Source organism: Pituophis catenifer, unplaced genomic scaffold, assembly GCF_029215685.1.
Source record: "Pituophis catenifer annectens isolate HBS135680 unplaced genomic scaffold, rPitCat1.0.hap2 SCAF_15, whole genome shotgun sequence".
In the NCBI taxonomy this organism is placed as follows: Eukaryota; Metazoa; Chordata; class Lepidosauria; order Squamata; family Colubridae; genus Pituophis; species Pituophis catenifer.
In genome coordinates, this window is record NW_027256895.1 from 11,503,550 (window position 1) to 11,526,193 (window position 22,644).

The 22,644-nt window shown below is 38.5% G+C and overlaps 2 protein-coding genes across 2 annotated transcripts; both read right to left on the bottom strand.

Moving 5' to 3' along the window:
• Nucleotides 1-5,229: 5,229 nt before the first annotated feature.
• Nucleotides 5,230-6,195, bottom strand: LOC139324727 (olfactory receptor 6X1-like). The gene has a single exon (XM_070954470.1). The coding sequence runs from the start codon at nt 6,193-6,195 to the stop codon at nt 5,230-5,232; it is 966 nt and encodes a 321-aa protein (XP_070810571.1).
• Nucleotides 6,196-17,281: 11,086 nt separating this feature from the next.
• LOC139324365 (olfactory receptor 6X1-like) lies at nt 17,282-18,247 on the bottom strand. Its single transcript, XM_070954078.1, has one exon. The coding sequence runs from the start codon at nt 18,245-18,247 to the stop codon at nt 17,282-17,284; it is 966 nt and encodes a 321-aa protein (XP_070810179.1).
• Nucleotides 18,248-22,644: the final 4,397 nt, after the last annotated feature.

Here is a 22,644-nt window from a genome sequence, read left to right on the forward strand (position 1 = left end):
TATAACACACAATTGTTTCAATTTACTGCTTGAATGAAAAAGAGTAACAAAGTTTCTAATCCAGTAGATGGCAGTATTACTCTCCTTTCTTCCCCACTATTGTAATCCAAAAGTTCTTTGTCAATAAAATGGAGAATTAAAAGAATCCCCAGAGGGAGAAGAAAAAATTAAATTCCCTCCCCCCCTCAAAAAAAGAAATATTTTCAATAAAAGGCGCAAAGGCTTAAAAATGTAAAACAGCTCTCAGTTCTATTAGTCCTTTCAATCCAGACCCGGTCAAAAAAAAAAAACAATGATTTATACCTCCATCAATGCAAATGGTTTAAAAATAAGAAATAAATCCAGCTTAATTTCACTCCTTAATTTTCTTTTATCTCCAATTTAATTTCCACTTCAGGGTGTTCTTTTATATTGATTTAAATTGAAAGTCTCTCACCGCATCGACTCACTGTCTTTCTAATCTTCTTCCGGAGCTGTCCCAACTTCAGCAGCTACAATGGATGCCGCCCCACTGTTAGAAAAAGGGCTTCTCCCGGATCAACCAGGGACTTTGCATTGTCCCTGGGATCGTCAGGATGTGCTCTCCTCTATCACAGTCAAAACGAGACTGTGAGGTCCAAGAAGGACTGTCTAGCAGTGGGATTCTTGGCAGTGATCCTGGAGCCCAGGAATCCTCCGACTATCCCGTTGTGACGTGAGCTCCTCCCGCCCTCTAAAGACCCATAACTGGAATCCCAAAACACCTGAGGCCACAACCAAAGAAAGACTGTTAGAAATTAGTGAAATTTGTGTGAAATTTGTCACTGCTGGAGTATGATAGAAATATGAAAGTAACTAAAGGACTTTAGAGAGACAAGCGAAGATGTTTCTCTCTGTATCTGTGTGGGAGGTTGATGTGTGTATAAGGCTAGTTATTTTTATGATGACATTCTGTTCCACGTCCTGGTCTTATAGAACATGGACATTAAAATCTCTCCATGCTTACCTTGACTTGTTCTTACTTCATTACCTGCCTTGTCTTCTCCAAGTACAAGACCCTTCATCCCAACATTCCACCAACTTATGAAGACAATGTTTTTAAGAACCATAGAAAATGATGCATCAGGTGTTCAGGGGGAAATGGTAGACTTCTTGAGAAATATTTTCATTAACATTTAAAGAGCATCTAGCAGATTGCATCATAGAAGGTTTATTGACTTCTCTGCGGAAGCTTGGAAAACAGTCTCTATGAATATTTTCCTTTAATTTCCTATGAGTATCCATGCAGCATATCTAGAATAGGCTCAAGACTCATGTGCCTTGGATCAAATTCAATTGCCAATGCAATATAGGAGGCCCTCTGGAGGCACTCAAACAAGGATGAACTCTGCAACTCTTTTATGGTTGGTCTAATTCCCATTCTTGTTCAACTGCAAAAAGATGAAGTGTAAAACCTTCTCAGATGCTTTATTGTGTACAGAAGGTTGAGATACAATTTCTAGAAGAATTTGTCTCTTGTTTCCCATAGTTATCCATAGATTATGACCCAAATAGGTTATTTGGAATCAGCATGATTCATGCCCAGTTTTATTTGGACCAACTTCCAAGGGCCATTCTCAGAAACTGAGTTTTGTGTATACAGTACTAGATGGTAACCCGCCATTGCCTGGATATTTATAGGCAAAGCCTTTGTCTGACAGGGAGCCATTGAGAAGGGCCTTTCTTCTCCCTACCCTCATGCTCATCATCACTGCCCTCTCCCTTCTTCCTTCGATGTGCTCTTCTTTCCCACCCTGTCTATGATCCTGGACCTTTGCCCCAAATCCATCAGGTGCTTCCCCATGGCTCCACTGGAGGGTGAACATCATGGCTGCCTTTCCAAACAATTGCCACTCTAGGACACCACATTCACTATCCTTAACGGCTGAGGGTCTCCCTTCCCCATCCCATGACATCACAAACAATTACCGCTTTAGGATGCTGCACTTGCTCTCCTTAATGGCCCAGGCGTTCCACACAGACACAGACATACACCCCAGGGGTGTCTCACCGCCACAGTATTTGTTTCCAGATAGTAAGTCATCTGCATACCAAGTCTGGTTGAAATTGCTCAAGGTGTTCCAGAGTTATACTGGAACATACATACATGCAGCCTTTTTTATATAGATAGATTGTGAAATCTTCTAAGGCTCTTCAAAGATTCAATAAAAGAGGGAAGGAACAAACTGAAGATGACATCCAATAATATGTCACCCATATGTGTCGGGGTAGGCTAAATCCTGGAGGATTTAGCCTACCCCTACTACTAGGACTGATATGCTCGGAGACATCTTGAGGGGAACAGCTATTCCATGCCTCCATCCACTTTTGTGTGGTGTTCTGATGATCGGCCATCAACTTACGCGCTGTCAAGATTGGTGGATTTTTTGACTTTAATCGGCATTTTAAGAGATCAGGAATGTATCCATGTATGGGTAGAGAAGAATTTAACAGGATCTTACTATACTCCTGAATGAGAGCTTCTTGTCGTCGTAAGTGCGGGGGGAGTATGTGACTAAGAACTGGTAACCAGTAACTAGGTGTAGATTTTATGCACCCAGTAATTAGCCTCATCGTATGGTTAAGTTGAACATCAATAAGTCCTGTATGTGAGCTGTTTATCCATACAGGTGCACAGTATTCCGCTGCAGAGTAGCAAAGCCCGAGGGCTGCACATCAGAGAGTTGGGGCTGAAGCTCCCCACGTTGTTCCTGTATAAATGGGGAAAGACACCTTCAGCACAATGTGATTGCGGGGCCCCTCGACAGACTATCCAACATATAGTGAGGGAATGCCCTAACAGAAGGTATCCAGGAGATTCTAGGGACTTCCTCTGCATAACAACAGCAGCTACTGACTGGATCTCCAAAGTCGACATTAAACTTTGAAATGTTATTTCTGTTTTCCTCTTAGATTTTCTTACTGCTTTTTTATTGTTTTTATTGTTTTTAACCTATAAAAATGAAATGTTTTAATACTGTGTGTGACCAACCATACGCTAAATAAATGACATCCAATAATGACTTTCTTCAACTTTCCATTTCTTCCCCCATTCATTTTTCCATGGAATTCAAGGTGAAGATACTTATCATAGTGTTTTAGGATCTGCAGATTTGAAATCTTTTTCAGGTGGGATGATGTAGTGGCAAGATCATGTAGGGAATTAGACATTGTATACTCTTGTGAGGTGTTTTTCACACTTGGCAGCTTTAAGATTTGTCGACTGATTTAACTGATTCACCTGACAGCATATCTGCTTGTAATTATGAGACACTATAATTATTACCTTTGCATTGGGATCCCAAAGGTGCTTTTTTCAAGGGGCAACTGAACTTTCTGATTTTTCTTTGAAGATGTCTCCCTTCTAATCCAAGAAGCTTCTTCAACTCTGGGTGGATGGTGGGGAATGGAAGGATTTATACCCCTTGCAGACAGCTGGTCATTTGCATTCTTTTAGAGAGTCATTGAGGCCATCTGGATGTTTATCTGTGTCATCTGGATCACTGTAGTAGTGCAAATGGGGGTGCAGCCTTCTTGGGGCTATTGAAAGGACTGTGTTATGGATTGGAGATAGATGATGTCATATCCCTCCTCCTCTGTTGAGATAGGACTGTTTAATTTCCATTCCCCACCATCCAGCCAGAGCTGAAGAAGGTTCTTGGATAAGAAGTGAAATGTCTTCCAAGAAAAACCAGAAAGTCCAGTTGCCTCTTGAAAAAGCACCTTTGGGACAACCATGACCTGGAGATTGAGGATCTCCATAGACATTTTGCATTGGGATGTTATCATCCAATGATGTGTGTAGTATATAATTTTGTCATTCATTGTGAAGAAACATTCAGTCTTATATCCCAATCCCACCTTCCCTTAATTAATCTGCACTGAAGATGGGGGCGTTGTCTCTTCCACTCAATGAACCAGCGTGTTAAAATCTTGGCATTTCACCTCACAGTAAAAGGGAAAATAATGTTTGATTCCAGACTCAAAGATCACTGATAGATATGAATTGGTTTGAAACCCAACTGATTGAAGGTACCTAGCTTTATCTTCTACAGCAGTGGTGTCAAACTCGATTTCATTGAGGGTTGCATCAGGATTGTGTTTGACCTCTGGGGACCAGGGTGGGCATGGCCAGGGTGGGTGTGACCAGCTCAACATCACTCATGTTGGGGGCACCTTGTGGTGGCCAAGTGCTCTGCCAGCAAAAACGAGCTCCCAAGCTCCATTTTTGGCTGTGACAGCCTCCTGCAATGCTCTACCAGGAAAAACAGAGCTCGGAAGGGCCACCCGCAGAAGGTTTCTGGAGGCAATCACAGCTGAAAATGGAGCTCGGAAGCCCGTTTTTGCTGCAGAGGCACTGCGGGCCGATCTTTCTCTGTTTCCAGGGCTGCCCCTGGAAACTAAGGTTATTACTTAGAGTTTACAGTTTAGATTTTGTTTCATCTTCAGGAAATCCCCTTGAAAATGGATTCAATTCCTGCATTTTAATACGAATAAAGCTAGTAGAATTAAACATAGTTGTTACATTCAGTCAACTTATATATTTCTATTAATAGTACACATTTATATTAAGTTGCAGTCTGTCATTGTCCAATTATTCCTTGTTTTTTCATTATTCCTTTTATTTTATTATATAAAAGTGTATACACTAATATTGTCCCATCTCTTATTTCTATCTCTTATTCTAATTTTTAATCATGTCACACTTTATTAAAAAAACATTTTCTTTCTATCCTACTTAACCTCTAGTTATGTCACCTACCTAAAGAAAGAAAAGAAAGTGAGAGAAAAAGAAAAGTAAATCAGAACAACGAAAAGGAGAAATCATCTATCCATCGTCTCTTGCCCGCTTCAATACTTTAATTGCTATGCTTTTTTTTCTTTTTCTTTTCTTTTTTTTGCCTTGCCTCCCATATTCTTCTCTTGGATCTTTATCTCTATCTGAAGCTACTTATATAAAAGTGTGTACTCTAATATTCCCCCTTCTCTTATTTCTATCACTTGTTCTAACTTTTAATCATATCACCCTTTATTAAAAGCTTTATTCATATTAGAATGTATGACACTCAGGTGCCACACTGTCCATGCATTGATTTATGTGTTTGTAATATCTGTCTGTCTGTCTGTCTGTCTGTCTGTCTGTCTGTCTGTCTGTCTATCTATCTATCTATCTATCTATCTATCTATCTAATAATAATATATATAATGGAATCAATTCTCATTCCTTCTAACACAGAGGAGAGCTGGAATCTTTCTTCCTATCATTTTTTGAACAGCCTCTTTCACTTCCTTGTTCCTAATGGTGTAAATGAAAGGATTGAGCACTGGAGTGATCATCGTGTAGACAATGGAGACAACCTTCATTACCCTGAAGGAAGAGTTCTTGACTGTTGGCCTCAGGTAGACAAAAAAGACGGAGCCATACAAAATGAAAACTACAATCAGATGTGAAGCACAGGTAGAAAAAGCTCTCTGCTGTCCGGAGGTTGTAGGCATTCGAAGAATAGTGAAGATGATGAAGAAGTAAGAAACGAGGGTGAAAAGCAAAGAGGACATTATCACCACCACAGAAACCAGGAAACCGAGGGTTTCAATAACATGTGTATCTCCTCCTGCAATCTTCAACACCGGTCCAACGTCACAAAAATAATGATTGATAATGTTGGAGGTGCAGTAGGGTAGGTTGGCAATCATCACTACTTGACAAACTATGGAGATAAAACCTCCAAACCAGGCTCCTATTGCCAGTTTGAGGCAGACCCCCGAAGTCATGATGGTGGCATATCTCAAAGGATGGCAAATGGCTACGTATCTGTCCAAGGAGATCAAAGTGATGATGAAAAATTCTGTGACCCCGAAAAGAAAATAGAAGCACAACTGAATCACACAGCAATAAAAACAGATGGCATTACTAGCAGAGAGGTAATTGAGCAACAGCTTGGGTATGAAGGATGTGGTGTGTCCTATGTCTATAAAAGAAAGGTTGCTAAGGAAGAAATACATGGGTTTCTGGAGATGGTGGTCCATGATTACCATCATAATGATGAGCCCATTGCCCATCAGAGTCAGGAGGTAGAGGAGAAAGACACTGGCGTACATCATGTTTTCCATTCTCCCAAATGTGGACAATCCAACCAGGAGGAAATATGCAGGTCTTGTACAGTTGCTCAAATCCATCCTCCCCTTTAGCTACCAAAGCAATCAGAATTTGAATTGAGTCAACCTTTTGCTATATTTCCATCAATTATTTCTTATTGTCATAAAGGTGTGCTATGAAAACGTCTAAGTTCTCTGACCAGAGTTATGGAGGTTTTCTACATTCTTCCCATGCAAGATGAGATATATGAGATATGAGATCTTTCCACAAAGAAGAGGGGTCAACTTATTTTCCAGAGCACCAGAGGACAAAGAAACAGTGGATGGAAACTAATCAAGGAGAAAAGCATAATCAGAATCAGAATAGACCTGGAAGGGACCTTGGAGGTCTCCTAGTCCAGCTCAAGCAGGAGATCCTATACCATTTTAGACAAGTGACTGTCCAATCTCTTCTTAGTGATGAAGCACCCACAAAATCTGAAGGCACTGGTTAATTATAACCTGGAATGAAGGAGAAAACTCTTAATAGTGAGGACAATTAACTAGTGGAACAGGTTGCCTTCAGAAGCTGTGGGTGAGGTACCAAAAGATTTTGCTTTCCAGTTGTATGGAAAATAAAAACAATAGTATTGGATGCCTGCAAAACGTGCCCTCAGATGAATTCTGTGTTTAAATTTCTCAGTGGAAATTCCAAGCTCCCCAAAGGAACTTTGTATTCCAATGGATGAATTTTTCAAAGTACTTCAGATTTACTTATTAAAGCAAAAACTATAAAATCCAATACATCTATGTATGTGTTTGTACAGTAGTGGCCAAAACCTTTTGGGAAAAATGCATTTTCTAAAACTAGCTAATAACACCACTTTTTTTGGAGTAGTACCATAAAACTATATATCAATGGAAAGATAATTTAATCAAGAATGTAATGCAATAACTTTTATGAAGGATTTGCTAGTAGAATAGCAGTTACAGTATAAAGAAGAAAAGTGAAACACGTAGAAAAAACGAGATATACAAAAATTATCCCATCAGTTAATACTTATTTAGGTAACCTTTAGCATGAATTACGGCCTTACAACATCTTCCCATGGAACAAACCAAGTCTTTTAGTTCTGCGGCTGTTATAATGTGAAACCAAGATTGAATGATTGCTTCTATTACCTGGGTTTATTGCTGGGTCACTTCTGACTAACAAGTTTCTTTAGTCGGCTCCATAGATTTTCAATTGGGTTAAGGTCTGGGCTATTCCCAGGCCATTCCAGCAGTGGAATAGGATTATCTTGAAACTGTTTAAAAAAAGTGATTGCTTATTTGTACCCTATGACTATCATTAAGTGTTGTACCTAATGATTCTTGTATCTTTTCTTTTTATGTATACTGAGAGCATATGCACCAAAGACAAATTCCTTGTGTGTCCAACCACATTTGGCCAATAAAAAATTCTATCTATCTATCTATCTATCTATCTATCTATCTATCTATCTATCTATCCATCCATCTATTCATCTACCCACCGACCCACCGACCCACCCACCCACCCACCTACCTACCTACCTACCTACCTACCTAGAGTATCTACCTACCTACTACCTACTTCTATTTCTATTCTATTTCTATTCTATTTTAATCACCCCAATCCTTTTTTTCTCTAGACTAGCCATACCCAAGCATAAGGTACGCAACATGTCTTGAGTTTTTCATCAACTGTTCCTTACCCTTTCATCTTTTCTTCATGGATTCTTCTACTCTGTTTTCAATATCAAAGCAGTCACTGATGTGCCCACGGCCAGCAACACAATCTGCCTTTATGAAAATCCTATTTACTTATTTAAAATATTGTCCTTAACATTGAAAGCCGCTCTGAAAGATTGCATCATAGAAAAATTGCTCATTTCCTGCAGTCATTTGGGACATAGTCTCTTGAGGGCACATGTCTCTGTAATTTCCCCTGAGTATCTCGCTTTTGTGCCTAAAATTTATGGTTTGAATAGGATAACACAAGACTGTTCTTATTTGGCTGAACTGTTAACTTCCTTTCCAAGGTATGGATCCTTCTGTTATTAATCACGTAAAATATTTTCAGGGAAGGGATTCATTAGAGGCAGTGTTTTATCATTTTCTTAGGATTTTCCCCTTCCCCTTCTTCCACCTTCTCAAAGGGATTAAACTGAAGAAATTAAACAACAGTCGAGATTTTATTCAGGGAATTTTGGGGGTGGGGCGAGGAATCAGAGGTTTTACCAGTGGTGAAATCTGAACCAGTTTACTACCCGTTCATTGGCTGTGCATACACAGTGCCACCACACACCAAATGTGTGTGGCATACGGTAGGCATGTGGTAAGTAGAACAGTGAATGGGGGGGGTGATCAGCTGTGGCGCACAATCTTTTTTTAACTTTTAAAACATTGCTTTTAAAAGTAAAAAAAAAGCCTCTGAAGATAGTGCTGCTCAGCTGGGATCGTCAGACGTTTCTTTTTACCTTTTAAAAGCATTTTTTCTACAACCTCTTCGCCCGAAGAGGTTGTAAAAAAATGTTTTAAAAGGCTCTGACGATTCCAGCTGAGTTGCCTGATCGTCAGAGGCTTTTGTTTTCTTTTAAAAGCATTTTTTTCTACAACCTCTTCAGCATTTTAAAATGCTTTTAAAAGGCTCTGCTGATCAGGCAACTCAGCTGGGATCGTCAGAGCCTTTTAAAAGTATATTTTTATAACCTCTTCAGCTGAAGAGGTTGTAGAAAAAAACACTTTTAAAAGTTAAAAAAAAAAGCCTCAAATGATCGCGGAGCTCAGTTGGGCATGGGCGGGGGGGGGGGGCAGGGATTTTTGCTACCAGTTCTCCAAACTACCCACCACCATCGCTACTGGATCAGGTGATCCGGTCTGAACTGGGAACATTTTACCCCTGGGTTTTACATTTTAATGAACCCATTTTTCAACAATTATCCCTCTTCTCCATTACTGTGACTTGCAGTTATTTACATTTCATACTTTTTTAAAAAAAAAAACCCATCTCCCTCAGAGAGGGACGTTAATTGATTAAATTGTATTTAATCAATAAAATTAAGCATTAAAAAGAGAAATAGTTTAAGATTAAAATTTTTTAAAATGTAAAGCAGCATTATAAAATTGCAAAAGATGGAGACTTCCAAGGTGGAGAGGTAACAAAACAGTTGTTAATAGAGGTGGGATGGGGGTTCTGATGGGGCCAACCAGCCCCATGGTTCTCATGGGGTCCGTCTGTCCCCCCCACACAGCTATATACCATTTTTCCCATAGAACATTAAATAGCCAGAACAAAGGGGGGTAATGCCCTTTTAATTATCCCTTGGTTAAAGTCACAGACTCAACAATAAGCCTTTTATGAGATTTTATTCAGGAAATTTTGGTGGTTGGGGGAGAAATCAGAGGTTTTACCAGTGGTGAAATCTGAACCAGTTTACTACCGGTCCGTTGGCTGTGCATACACAGTGCCACCACACACCAAATGTGTGTGGCATGCGGTAGGCATGTGGTAAGTAGAACAGTGCATGGGGGGTGATCAGCTGTGGCACACAATCTTTTTTTTAATTTTTAAAAGCATTGCTTTTAAAAGTAAAAAAAAAAGCCTCTGACGATCGTGCTGCTCAGCTGGGATTCTGCTCAGCTCAGAAGGTGTTTTTTTTTTTTTTTTACCTTTTAAAAGCATTTTTTCAACGAGGTTGTAAAAAAATGCTTTTAAAAGGCTCTGACGATTCCAGCTGAGTTGCCTGATTGTCAGAGGCTTTTTTTTTCTTTTAAAAGTATTTTTTCTACAACCTCTTCAGCCAAAGAGGTTGTAAAAAAATGCTTTTAAAAGGCTCTGACGATTCCAGCTGAGTTGTCTGATTGTCAAAGGCTTTTGTTTTCTTTTAAAAGCATTTTTTCTACAACCTCTTCAGCATTTTAAAATGCTTTTAAAAGGCTCTGCTGATCAGGCAACTCAGCTGGGATCGTCAGAGCCTTTTAAAAGTGTATTTTTTATAACCTCTTCAGCCGAAGTTTTTTAAAAAAGCCTCAAATGATCGGGCGGCTCAGTTGGGCATGGGCGTGGGTGGGGGGGCAGGGATCAGGTAAGTATAATTGTATAATTGTATCAGGTAAGTATAATTGGGTTCAAGCTATAGTGTAAAGTTTCAAACTCAATTTCATTGAGGGCTGCATCAAGGCTGTGGTTGACCTTGAGGGGGGTGCCTGGATGTACACACACACATCTATCTATCTATCTATCTATCTATCTATCTATCTATCTATCTATCTATCTATCACTGTCCATTTTGAATACACAGTGGAAAGAGGAAACTTAAGAGTTTACAAGGTTGATGCTATATGGAAGAAAACTGTGAATGAATCTGGGTATTCTGCTTTGGGTGCCATGAAGTCTCCTCCCAGACAATAACAAGGAAAACAGGTCATGAAGAGGATGTGTAGCAACCCAGACAATCCTGTGGACCCTGCTCAAGCATTGCTTATATGCTTCATCCTGGATAGAAGGGAGTGAACTATCAATAGTCTTTTCTGCCATCCTCACCACTCTCTACACCGCCTTCCTGTCCGAAGCAGTAACTGCTTCCGGACCACACTGTAATGCAATATGACAAGATGCTCTTGATTGTCCTTCTATAGAAAGTGGTAAGGACAGGGGGAGGAAAATTTACTGTTCTCATGTGTCACAGAAAATGCAGGTGTTGCTGTGCCCCCTTCACCAGTGTCTCACTATTGAGAGACCAAGAAATATTTCTATATAAATATTTAATTATCACTTATGATTTCTTTTTTTTTAATTTTTTTAACTTTTGAACATAACAAAACATAAAACAACCATTATCCATTACAATCACAGAAAGTGTGTCGATCAGTTACAATTCTTTTGTGCTTAATCTCATATCCAAAGTTTTCAAGTTATTTAATTTCTCTTATTTGACAATTTTTTATATCCCTTTATGCTATTATTCTCATTTGACAATTATTTAACAATGGCTTGTCTCCCATAAAAAATCACTTCATATATTTTATCATTACCTTTATTTCATATTTCATACTTCCTTTCCATGCTTTATTATCTAGCCATTGTTAAAATAAATCCTATATCATATAATATTGTTTGTCTTCCTGTTCTCTAATTTCAAATGTCAGTTTACTCATTTCAGCACATTCCATAATTTTCTTAATAACTTCAACTTCAGTAAGTATTTTCTCCTTTTTCCAATTTTTAGCAAATACAATTCTAGCCGCTGTTAAAACATTCACAATTAAATATCTCAATTCTCTGTTATATGTTTCTGGTAGAATCCCTACTAAAAATATTTCAGGTTTAAAGTCAATGTGTTTCTTTGTCATTTTTTCCAACCAAGTGTGGATTTTAGTCCAATATTTTTTAGCTTCTACACATGTCCACCACATATGGTAATATGATCCTGGAGTCTGATGACATTTCCAGCATTTCTCCGATTTGCTCTTGAACATTCTGGCTATTCTTGTTGGGGGTAGATGTCACCTGTAAAACATCTGATACAGATTCTCCTTACATGCTGTTGACATTGTCATTTTATAATTTTGCAACCACAATTTTTGCCATTTCTCTAAATCAATCCCATGACCAAAATTTTCCCCCCATGCAATCATTGTTTCTTTAACTTGTTCTTCTTCCAATTTTACCTCTAATAAATAACCATACAATTTTTCAATTACATCGTCATCAGAACCCATTAAAATTTTATCTAAATTAGTCAGGACATTATAGAAACCTTCTTGCTTAGAATCTTCTTCATATCTAGAACATATTTGCAAATAAGAAAACCAATCCATCTTAAAACCTTGTTCTTCCAGTTCTTGCTTTGATTTAAGTTACTCGATATATCTCATCTACCCCGTCCATCAACTTCTCCTTGGTAATTTCTAGTGCTTCTGCCAATATTCCTATCATTATTTCTGCCAAATTCTCTCCTTTCTCCTCTTCTATGTTTTGGAATCTAAGCTAAAATTATGATCTGTCCATCTTCCATTCAATTAATCCACTCCTGTCACGTTCAACTTCTCCCAATCTGTTATCTATATCTTTAATTTTTCCTTCTCTTTCTTTCTCATTTTTCTCAATTGTTTGCAATCTATCTTCATATTTCAACATATTTGCTGAATACTCGCCACCTTTTCATCTGTCTTTAATTGTTGTTGTTCAATCTTCTGGACTACTTGAAGAATCATCTGTAATGTTGTCTCTTTCTCTCTTTCTTTTTCTTTCTCCTTCTCCTGCTGAAGCATCGTGTGAATAGATCGCTTTCCTCCAGATGGTGATGAGGAAGGTGTAGTTGAGGTGAAGCCAAATGCCATTACCTTTCTACTCAATCTATCAAGTAGTCACCAGTAGCCAAAACAAAAAAAAGGAAAAGCCAAGAAAAAAGAGAATGAAAGAAAAAAGGGAGAAAGAAAAAATTAACAATTCTTCAGGTTCTTCAATACACTAATCCGCTTTAAAAGAGGCTTAATTTAATCCCAATATCAATAAAATATCATCAAAATCAATAAAAATACGAGAAAAAGGAAAAGAAAACTGAAAAATGAAAGGCCAAAAAGCCAAACAAAAAAATAAAAATAAAAAATCAATCTTCAGGCACTTGTACACCTTAATCCAATTCAGTTATATATCAGGGGAAAAAAATGGAAAAGTTTCATAAGTCCATTGAAAATGTTTAAGCAGGGGAAGAATGTTATCACTTAGCAGAGAAAAAAAAGATGATGAAAGGTGAAAGTAAAAAGGATTCCAGTTTTTTCTACAATTCTCCTTCCCAAACATTAACAAATCTCCCTTGTTCAGTCTCAGACTCCTACTTCTGATAGTTCCCCAAAGAACACCTGAATAAACAATACAGATAATTCCAACTTCCTCAGATGTACTTCCAACTATCTTATCTGCAAGAAAGTTCAGACTCTTTGAGTTGTAACAAAATATAACACAATTGTTTCAACTTACTGCTTGAATAAAAAAGAGTAACAAAGTTTCTAATAGATGGCAGTATTACTCTCCTTTCTTCCCCACTATTGTAATCCAAAAGTTCTTTGTCAATAAAATGGAGAATTAAATGGAGAGGGCAGTATTACACACTCTCCTTTCTTCCCCACTATTGTACTCCAAAAGTTCTTTGTCAATAAAATGGAGAATTAATACAATCCTCAGAGGGAGAAGAAAAAATTAAATTCCCCCCCTCCCCCCCAAAAAAAGAAATATTTTCAATAAAAGGCACAAAGGCTTAAAAATGTAAAACAGCTCTCAGTTCTGTTAGTCCTTTTCAATCCAGACCTGGTCAAAAACAAAACAATGATTTATACCTCCATCAGTGCAAATGGTTTAAAAATAAGAAATAAATCCAGCTTAATTTCACCGCTTAATTTTCTTTTATCTCCAATTTCATTTCCAATTCAATCTCAGGGTGTTCTTTAATATTGATTTAAATTGAAAGTCTCTCATCGCATCGACTCACTGTCTTTCTAATCTTCTTCCGGAACTGTCCCAACTTCAGCAGCTACAATGGCTGCTGCCGCGCCGTTAGAAAAGGGCTTCTCCCGGATCAACCAGGGACTTTGCATTGTCCCTGAGATCGTCAGGATGTGTCCTCCACTATCACAGTCAAAACGAGACTGTGAGGTCCAAGAAGGACTGTCTAGCAGTGGGGTTCTTGGCAGCAATCCTGGAGCACAGGAATCCTCCAACCATCCCATCGCGACGTCAGCTCCTCCCGCCCTCTAAAGACCCATAACTGGAATCCCAAAACACCTGAAGCCACAACCAAAGAAAGACTGTTAGAAATTAGTGTCATGTGTGAAATTTGTCACTGCTGGAGTATGATAGAAATATGAAAGTAACTAAAGGACTATAGAGAGACAAGTGAAGATGTTTCTCTCTGTATCTGTGTGGGAGGTTGATGTGTGTATAAGGCTAGTTATTTTTATGATGACATTCTGTTCCACGTCCTGGTCTTATAGATCATGGACCTTAAAATCTCTCCATGCTTACCTTGACTTGTTCTTACTTCATTACCTGCCTTGTCTTCTCCAAGTACAAGACCCTTCATCCCAACATTCCACCAACTTATGAAGACAATGTTTTTAAGAACCATAGAAAATGATGCATCAGGTGTTCAGGGGGAAATGGTAGACTTCTTGAGAAATATTTTCATTAACATTTTAAGAGCATCTAGCAGATTGCATCATAGAAGGTTTATTGACTTCTTCTCTACGGAAGCTTGGAAAACAGTCTCTATGAATATTTTCCTTTAAATTCCCATGAGTATCCATGTAGCGTATCTAGAATATGCTCAAGACTCATGTGCCTTGGATCGAAGTCAAGTGCCAATGCAATATAGGAGGCCCTCTGGAGGCACTCAAACAAGGATGAACTCTGCAACTCTTCTGTGGTTGGTCTAATTCCCCTTCTTGTTCAACTGCAAAAAGATGAAGTGTAAAACCTTCTCAGATGCTTTATTGTGTACAGAAGGTTGAGATACAATTTCTAGAAGAATTTGTCTCTTGTTTCCCATAGTTATCCATAGATTATGTCCCAAATAGGTTATTTGGAATCAGCATGATTCATGCCCAGTTTTATTTGGACCAACTTCCAAGGGCCATTCTCAGAAACTGAGTTTTGTATATACAGTACTAGATGGTAACCTGCCATTGCCCGGGTATTTATAGGCAAAGCCTTTGTCTGACAGGGAGCCATTGAGAGGGGCCTTTTTTTTCCCTACTCTCATGCTCATCATCACTGCCCTCTCCCTTCTTCCTTCGATGTGCTCCTCTTTCCCACCCTGTCTATGATCCTGGACCTTTGCCCCAAATCCATCAGGTGCTTCCCCATTGCTCCATTGGAGGGGGAACATCACGGCTTCCTTTCCAAACAATTGCCACTCTAGGACACCGCATTCACTGTCCTTAATGGCTGAGGATCTCCCTTCCCCCTCCCATGACATCACAAACAATTGCCGCTTTAGGACGCTGCACTTGCTCTCCTTAATGGCCCAGGTGTTCCACACAGACACAGACATACACCCCAGGGGTGTCTCACCCCCACAGTATTTGTTTCCAGATAGTAAGTCATCTGCATACCAAGTCTGGTTGAAATTGCGCAAAGCTTTCCAGAGTTATGCTGGTACATACATACATGCAGCCTTTTTTATATAGATAGATTGTGAAATCTTCTAAGGCTCTTCAAAGATTCAATAAAAGAGGGAAGGAACAACTTTTCATTTCTTCCCCCATTCATTTTTCCATGGAATTCAAGGTGAAGATACTTATCATAGTGTTTTAGCATCTGCAGATTTGAAATCTTTTTCAGGTGGGATGGTGTAGTGGCAAGATCATGTAGGGAATTAGACATTGTACACTCTTGTGAGGTGTTTTTCACACTTGGCAGCTTTAAGATTTGTCAACTGATTTAACTGATTCAGCTGACAGCATATCTGCTTGTAATTATGAGGACACTAAAATTATTATCTTTGCATTGGGATCCCAAAGGTGCTTTTTTTCAAGGGGCAACTGAACTTTCTGATTTTTCTTTGAAGATGTCTCCCTTCTAATCCAAGAAGCTTCTTCAACTCTGGGTGGATGGTGGGGAATGGAAGGATTTATACCCCTTGCAGACAGCTGGTCATTTGCATTCTTTTAGAGAGTCATTGAGACCATCTGGATGTTTATCTGTGTCATCTGGATCACCTTAGTAGTGCAAATGGATGTGGAGCCTTCTTGGAACTATTGAAAGGACTGTGTTATGGATTGGAGATAGATGATGTCATATCCCTCCTCCTCTGTTGAGATAGGACTGTTTAATTTCCATTCCCCACCATGTCAGAGCTGAAGAAGCTTCTTGGGTAAGAAGTGAAATGTTTTCCAAGAAAAACCAGAAAGTCCAGTTGCCTCTTGAAAAAGCACCTTTGGGACAACCATGACCTGGAGATTGAGAATCTCCATAGACAGTTTACATTGGGATGTTATCATCCAATGATGTGTGTAGTATATAATTTTGTCATGCATTGTCAAGAAACATTCAGTCTTATATCCCAATCCCACCTTCCCTTAATTAATCTGCACTGAAGATGGGGGTGGGGTTGTCTCTTCCACTCAATGAACCAGCGTGTTAAAATCTTGGCATTTCATCTTCTATTAGCCTCACAGTAAAAGGGAAAAAAATGTTTGACTCCAGACTCAAAGATCACTGATAGATATGAATTGGTTTGAAACCCAACTGATTGAAGGTACCTAACTTTATCTTCTACAGCAGCGGTGTCAAACTCGATTTCATTGAGGGCCGCATCAGGGTTGTGTTTGACCTCTGGGGACCGGGGTGGGCATGGCCAGGGTGGGTGTGACCAGCTCAACATCACTCATGTTGGGGGCACCGTGTGGTGGCCCAAGTGCTCTGCCAGCAAAAACGAGCTCCCAAGCTCCATTTTTGGCTGTGACAGCCTCCTGCAACCCTCTGCCAGGGAAAACAGAGCTCAGAAGGGCCACCTGCAGAAGGTTTCCGGAGGCAATCACAGCTGAAAATGGAGCTCGGAAGCCCGTTTTTGCTGCAGAGGCACCGCGGGCCGATCTTTCTCTGTTTCCAGGGCAGTCCCTGGAAACTAAGGTTATTACTTAGAGTTTACAGTTTAGATTTTGTTTCATCTTCAGGAAATCCCCTTGAAAATGGATTCAATTCCTGCATTCTAATACGAATAAAGCTAGTAGAATTAATCATAGTTGTTACATTCAGTCAACTTATATATTTTTATTAATAGTACACATTTATATTAAGTTGCAGTCTGTCATTGTCCAATTATTCCTTGTTTTTTCATTATTCCTTTTATTTTATTATATAAAAGTGTATACACTAATATTGTCCCATCTCTTATTTCTATCTCTTATTCTAAGTTTTAATCATGTCACACTTTATTAAAAGCTTTATTCGTATTAGAATGTATGACATTCAGGTGCCACACTGTCCATGCATTGATTTATATGTTTCTAAAAAAAATAAAAATATGTGTATGTGTATATATATATATATATATATATATATATATATATATATATATATATATATGTGTGTGTGTGTGTGTGTGTATGTATGTATGTATGTATGTATGTATGTATGTATGTATGTATATATATATATATGGAATCACTTCTCATTCCTTCTAACACAGAGGAGAGCTGGAATCTTTCTTCCTATCATTTTTTGAACAGCCTCTTTCACTTCATTGTTCCTAATGGTGTAAATTAAAGGATTGAGCACTGGAATGATCATCATGTAGACAATGGAGACAACCTTCATTACCCTGAAGGAAGAGTTCTTCACTGTTGGCCTTAGGTAAACAAAAAAGACGGAGCCGTACAAAATAAAAACTACAATCAGATGTGAAGCACAGGTAGAAAAAGCTCTCTGCTGTCCGGAGGTTGTAGGCATTCGAAGAATGGTGACGATGATGAAGAGGTAAGAAACTAGGGTGAAAAGCAAAGAGGACAGTATCACCACCAGAGAAACTAGGAAACCGAGGGTTTCAATAACATGTGTATCTCCTCCTGCAATCTTCAACACCGGTCCAACGTCACAAAAGAAATGATTGATAATGTTGGAGGTGCAGTAGGGTAGGTTGACGATCATCACTACTTGACAAACTATGGAGATAAAACCTCCAAACCAGGCTCCTATTGCCAGTTTGAGGCAGACCCCCGAAGTCATGATGGTGGCATATCTCAAAGGATGGCAAATGGCTACGTATCTGTCCAAGGAGATCAAAGTAATGATGAAAAATTCCGTGACCCCGAAAAGAAAATAGAAGCACATGTGAATCACACAGCAATAAAAACAGATGGCATTACTAGCAGAGAAGTAATTGAGCAACAGCTTGGGTATGAAGGATGTGGTGTATCCAATGTCTATAAAAGAAAGGTTGCTAAGGAAGAAATACATGGGTTTTTGGAGATGGCGGTCCATGATTACCATCATAATGATGAGCCCATTGCCCATCAAAGTCAGGAGGTAGAGGAGAAAGACACTGGCGTACATCATGTTTTCCATTCTCCCAAATGTGGAAAATCCAACCAGGAGGAAATATGTAGGTCTTGTACAGTTGCTCAAATCCATCCTCCCCTTTAGCTACCAAAGCAATCAGAATTTGAATTGACTCAACCTTTTGCTATATTTCCGTCAATTATTTCTTATTGTCATAAAGGTGTGCTATGAAAACGTCTAAGTTCTCTGACCAGAGTTATGGAGGTTTTCTACAGTCTTCCCATGCAAGATGAGATATATGAGATATGAGATCTTTCCACAAAGAAGAGGGGTCAACTTATTTTCCAGAGCACCAGAGGACAAAGAAACAGTGGATGGAAACTAATCAAGGAGAAAAGCATAATCAGAATCAGAATAGACCTGGAAGGGACCTTGGAAGTCTCCTAGTCCAGCTCAAGCAGGAGATCCTATACCATTTTAGACAAGTGACTGTCCAGTCTCTTCTTAGTGATGAAGCACCCACAAAATCTGAAGGCCCTGGTTATTTGTAACCTGGAATGAAGGAGAAAACTCTTAATATTGAGGACAATTAACTAGTGGAACAGGTTGCCTTCAGAAGTTGTGAGTGAGGAACCAAAAGATTTTGCTTTCCAGTCATATAGAAAATAAAAACAATAGTATTGGATGCCTGCAAAACGTGCCCTCAGACAAATTCTGTGTTTAAATTTCTCAGTGGAAATTCCAAGCTCCCCAAAGGAACTTTGTATTCCAATGGATGAATTTTTCAAAGTACTTCAGATTTACTTATTAAAGCAAAAAGGGTAAAATCCAATACATATACTTATGTGTATGTACAGTAGTGGCCAAAACCTTTTGGAAAAAATGCATTTTCTAAAACTAGCTAATAACACCACTTTTTTTTGGAGTAGTACCATAAAACTATATATCAATGGAAAGATAATTTAATCAAGAATGTAATGCAATAACTTTTATGAAGGATTTGCTAGTAGAATAGCAGTTACAGTATAAAGAAGAAAAGTGAAACACGTAGAAAAAACGAGATATACAAAAATTATCCCATCAGTTAATACTTATTTAGGTAACCTTTAGCATGAATTACGGCCTTACAATGTCTTCCCATGGAGCAAACCAAGTCTTTTAGTTCTGCGGCTGTTATAATGTGAAACCAAGATTGAATGATTGCTTCTTCTTCTTCTTTTTTTTTTAATAATACTTTATTGATTTTTAAAAAAAAAATTTAAAAAGAAAACATCAAATCTCCATTAACATCTGAGGTGTCGTGCGGTACATATTTACATTATGTACATATCAAATATCTTCAAATCTACCATTATTAGAAATAGACATATCCTTATAGTCTCATTCTATTATTCCACCATTTGTACCACCTTTCCCATACTGCCTTCAATTTTGAATTCTCATTGTCTTTAAGAACACTTAATTTTGCCATTTCTAAGATTTTATTTATTATTGTCATCTCTGGAGGGGTTTGTTTGTCCTTCCAGTATTTTGCAAAGGTTAATCTGGCCGCTGTTATAACATGTATAATTAATTGTATCTTGTCCTTAGAGAGTCCATCTCCCATCATTCCTAATAAGAAAATTTCGGCGGAAAATTTTATGTCTTCTTCCACTATTTCTCGTAGCCAGATTCGTATTTTTGTCCAAAAATTTTTTGTCTCCGGGCAGGACCACCACATATGAAAGAAGGTGCCAACCTCCTTTCCACACTTCCAACATATTGCTGAGGCACTGGGAAATATTTTTGCTAGTCTAGCTGGGGCTAGATACCATCTATGAAATATTTTATAGTGGTTCTCCCTGTAAATTGCTGATTTAGTCAGATTATAATTCCTATTCCAAGACTCCTCCCAGTCATTGAAATTTAGTCTATAGCCAATATTTTTTTCCCAAATGCTTAGTTGATTCCTAGCTATTCCTTCTGCTCTGTCCTCGCCTAATAAGAGGTTGTAAAATCTCGCTAGCATTTTCTTTTCAATCCCCAACATAATTTTATCCAAATTGTTGTACTTCGTCTCTATACCAAATTGATCCCTATCTTTTTGATATCTAGAGCTTATTTGCAGGTAGCTTCACCAGTCTAAATTGAAACCTTGATTACTTAATATTTCTCGTGATTTTAGAATACCATTATCATCTAATATATCTTTGTACGTGCCGAATTTCAAGATATCCCTTTTATTAGAGGCAGTCAAAGCCTCCATAATTGAGAGCCAGATCAGTACTTTCGTGTAAAATCTTTGTCTAGTTTCTTCCCATGTTTGAATCAGGGTCTCCCTTAATTTGTGTTTGTGGAAATATGAATTCTTTTTATTCTTTAGGCCCCATAAATAAGCGTGCCAGCCTGCCTGTAGATCGTGGCCTTCTAACGTCAGAATTCTCTTGTTTTGTAATGTAACCCATTCTTTGATCCATACTAATTTGGCCACCTTCTGATATGCTTCCCAATCGGGTAATCTGAAGCCACCCATTCTTCTTTTCCCTTGCAGTGTTTTATATGCAATCCTTGCCTTCTTCCCTTCCCACAAAAATTCTCGCACCTTCTTTTCTAGATTTTCAATTGGGTTAAGGTCTGGGCTATTCCCAGGCCATTCCAGCAGTGGAATAGGATTATCTTGAAACTCTTTAAAAAAAAGTGATTGCTTATTTGTACCTATGACTATCATTAAGTGTTGTACCTTATGATTCTTGTATCTTTTCTTTTTATGTATACTGAGAGCATATGCACCAAAGACAAATTCCTTGTGTATCCAATCACATTTGGCCAATAAAAAAATCTATCTATCTATCTATCTATCTATCTATCTATCTATCTATCTATCTATCCATCTACCCACCGACCCACCTACCCACCTACCTACCTACCTACCTACCTACCTACCTACCTAGAGTATCTACCTTCCTACTACCTATTTCTATTTCTATTCTATTTCTATTCTATTTTAATCACCCCAATCCTTTTTTTCTCTAGACTAGCCATACCCAAGCATAAGGTACGCAACATGTCTTGAGTTTTTCATCAATTGTTCCTTACCCTTTCATCTTTTCTTCATGGAGTCTTCTACTCTGTTTGAATATCAAAGCAATCACTGATGTGCCCACGGCCAGCAACACAATCTGCCTTTATGAAAATCCTATTTACTTATTTAAAATATTGTCCTTAACATTGAAAGCCGCTCTGAAAGATTGCATCATAGAAAAATTGCTCATTTCCTGCAGTAATTTGGGACATAGTCTCTTGAGGGCACATGTCTCTGTAATTTCCCCTGAGTATCTTGCTTTTGTGCCTAAAATTTATGGTTTGAATAGAATAACACAAGACTCTTCTTATTTGGCTCAGCTGTTAACCTCCTTTCCAAGGTATGGATCCTTCTGTTATTAATCACGTAAAATATTTTCAGGGAAGGGATTCATTAGAGGCAGTGTTTTATCATTTTCTTAGGATTTTCCCCTTTCCCTTCTTCCACCTTCTCAAAGGGATTAAATTGAAGAAATTAAACAACAGTTGAGATTTTAATCAGGTAATTTTGAGGGTGGGGGGAGGAATCAGAGGTTTTACCAGTGGTGAAATCTGAACCAGTTTACTACCCGTTCGTTGGCTGCGCATACGCAGTGCCACCACACACCAAATGTATGTGGCATACGGTAGGCATGTGGTAAGTAGAACAGTGAATAGGGGGGGTGATCAGCTGTGGCGCACAATCTTTTTTTAACTTTTAAAACATTGCTTTTAAAAGTAAAAAAAAAAAGCCTCAGCTTAGTGCTGCTCAGCTGGGATCGTCAGACGTTTCTTTTTACCTTTTAAAAGCATTTTTTCTACAACCTCTTCGCCCGAAGAGGTTGTAAAAAAATGTTTTTAAAAGGCTCTGACATTTCCAGCTGAGTTGCCTGATTGTCAGAGGCTTTTGTTTTCTTTTAAAAGCATTTTTTCTACAACCTCTTCAGACAAAGAGGTTGTAAAAAAATGCTTTTAAAAGGCTCTGACGGTTCCAGCTGAGTTGCCTGATCGTCAGAGGCTTTTGTTTTCTTTTATAAGCATTTTTTCTACAACCTCTTCAGCATTTTAAAATGCTTTTAAAAGGCTCTGCTGATCAGGCAACTCAGCTGGGATCGTCAGAGCCTTTTAAAGGTGTATTTTTTATAGCCTCTTCAGCCGAAGTTTTAAAAAAAAGCCTCAAATGATCGCGCGGCTCAGTTGGGCATGGGCGGGGGGGGGGCAGGGATTTTTGCTACCAGTTCTCCGAACTACCCACCGCCATCGCTACTAGATCGGGAGATTCGGTCTGAACTGGTAGCATTTTACCCCTGGGTTTTACATTTTAACGAACCCATTTTTCAACAATTATCCCTCTTCTCCATTACGGTGACTTGTAGTTATTTACATTTCATACTTTTTAAAAACCCCACCCCATCTCCCTCAGAGAGGGACGTTAATTGATTAAATTGTATTTAATCAATAAAATTAAGCATTAAAAAGAAAAATAGTTT

Bases quoted from the DNA above. Each gene is read 5' to 3' on its own strand.
- LOC139324727 (XM_070954470.1), bottom strand. From the start codon at position 6,195: ATGGATTTGAGCAACTGTACAAGACCTGCATATTTCCTCCTGGTTGGA.
- LOC139324365 (XM_070954078.1), bottom strand. From the start codon at position 18,247: ATGGATTTGAGCAACTGTACAAGACCTACATATTTCCTCCTGGTTGGA.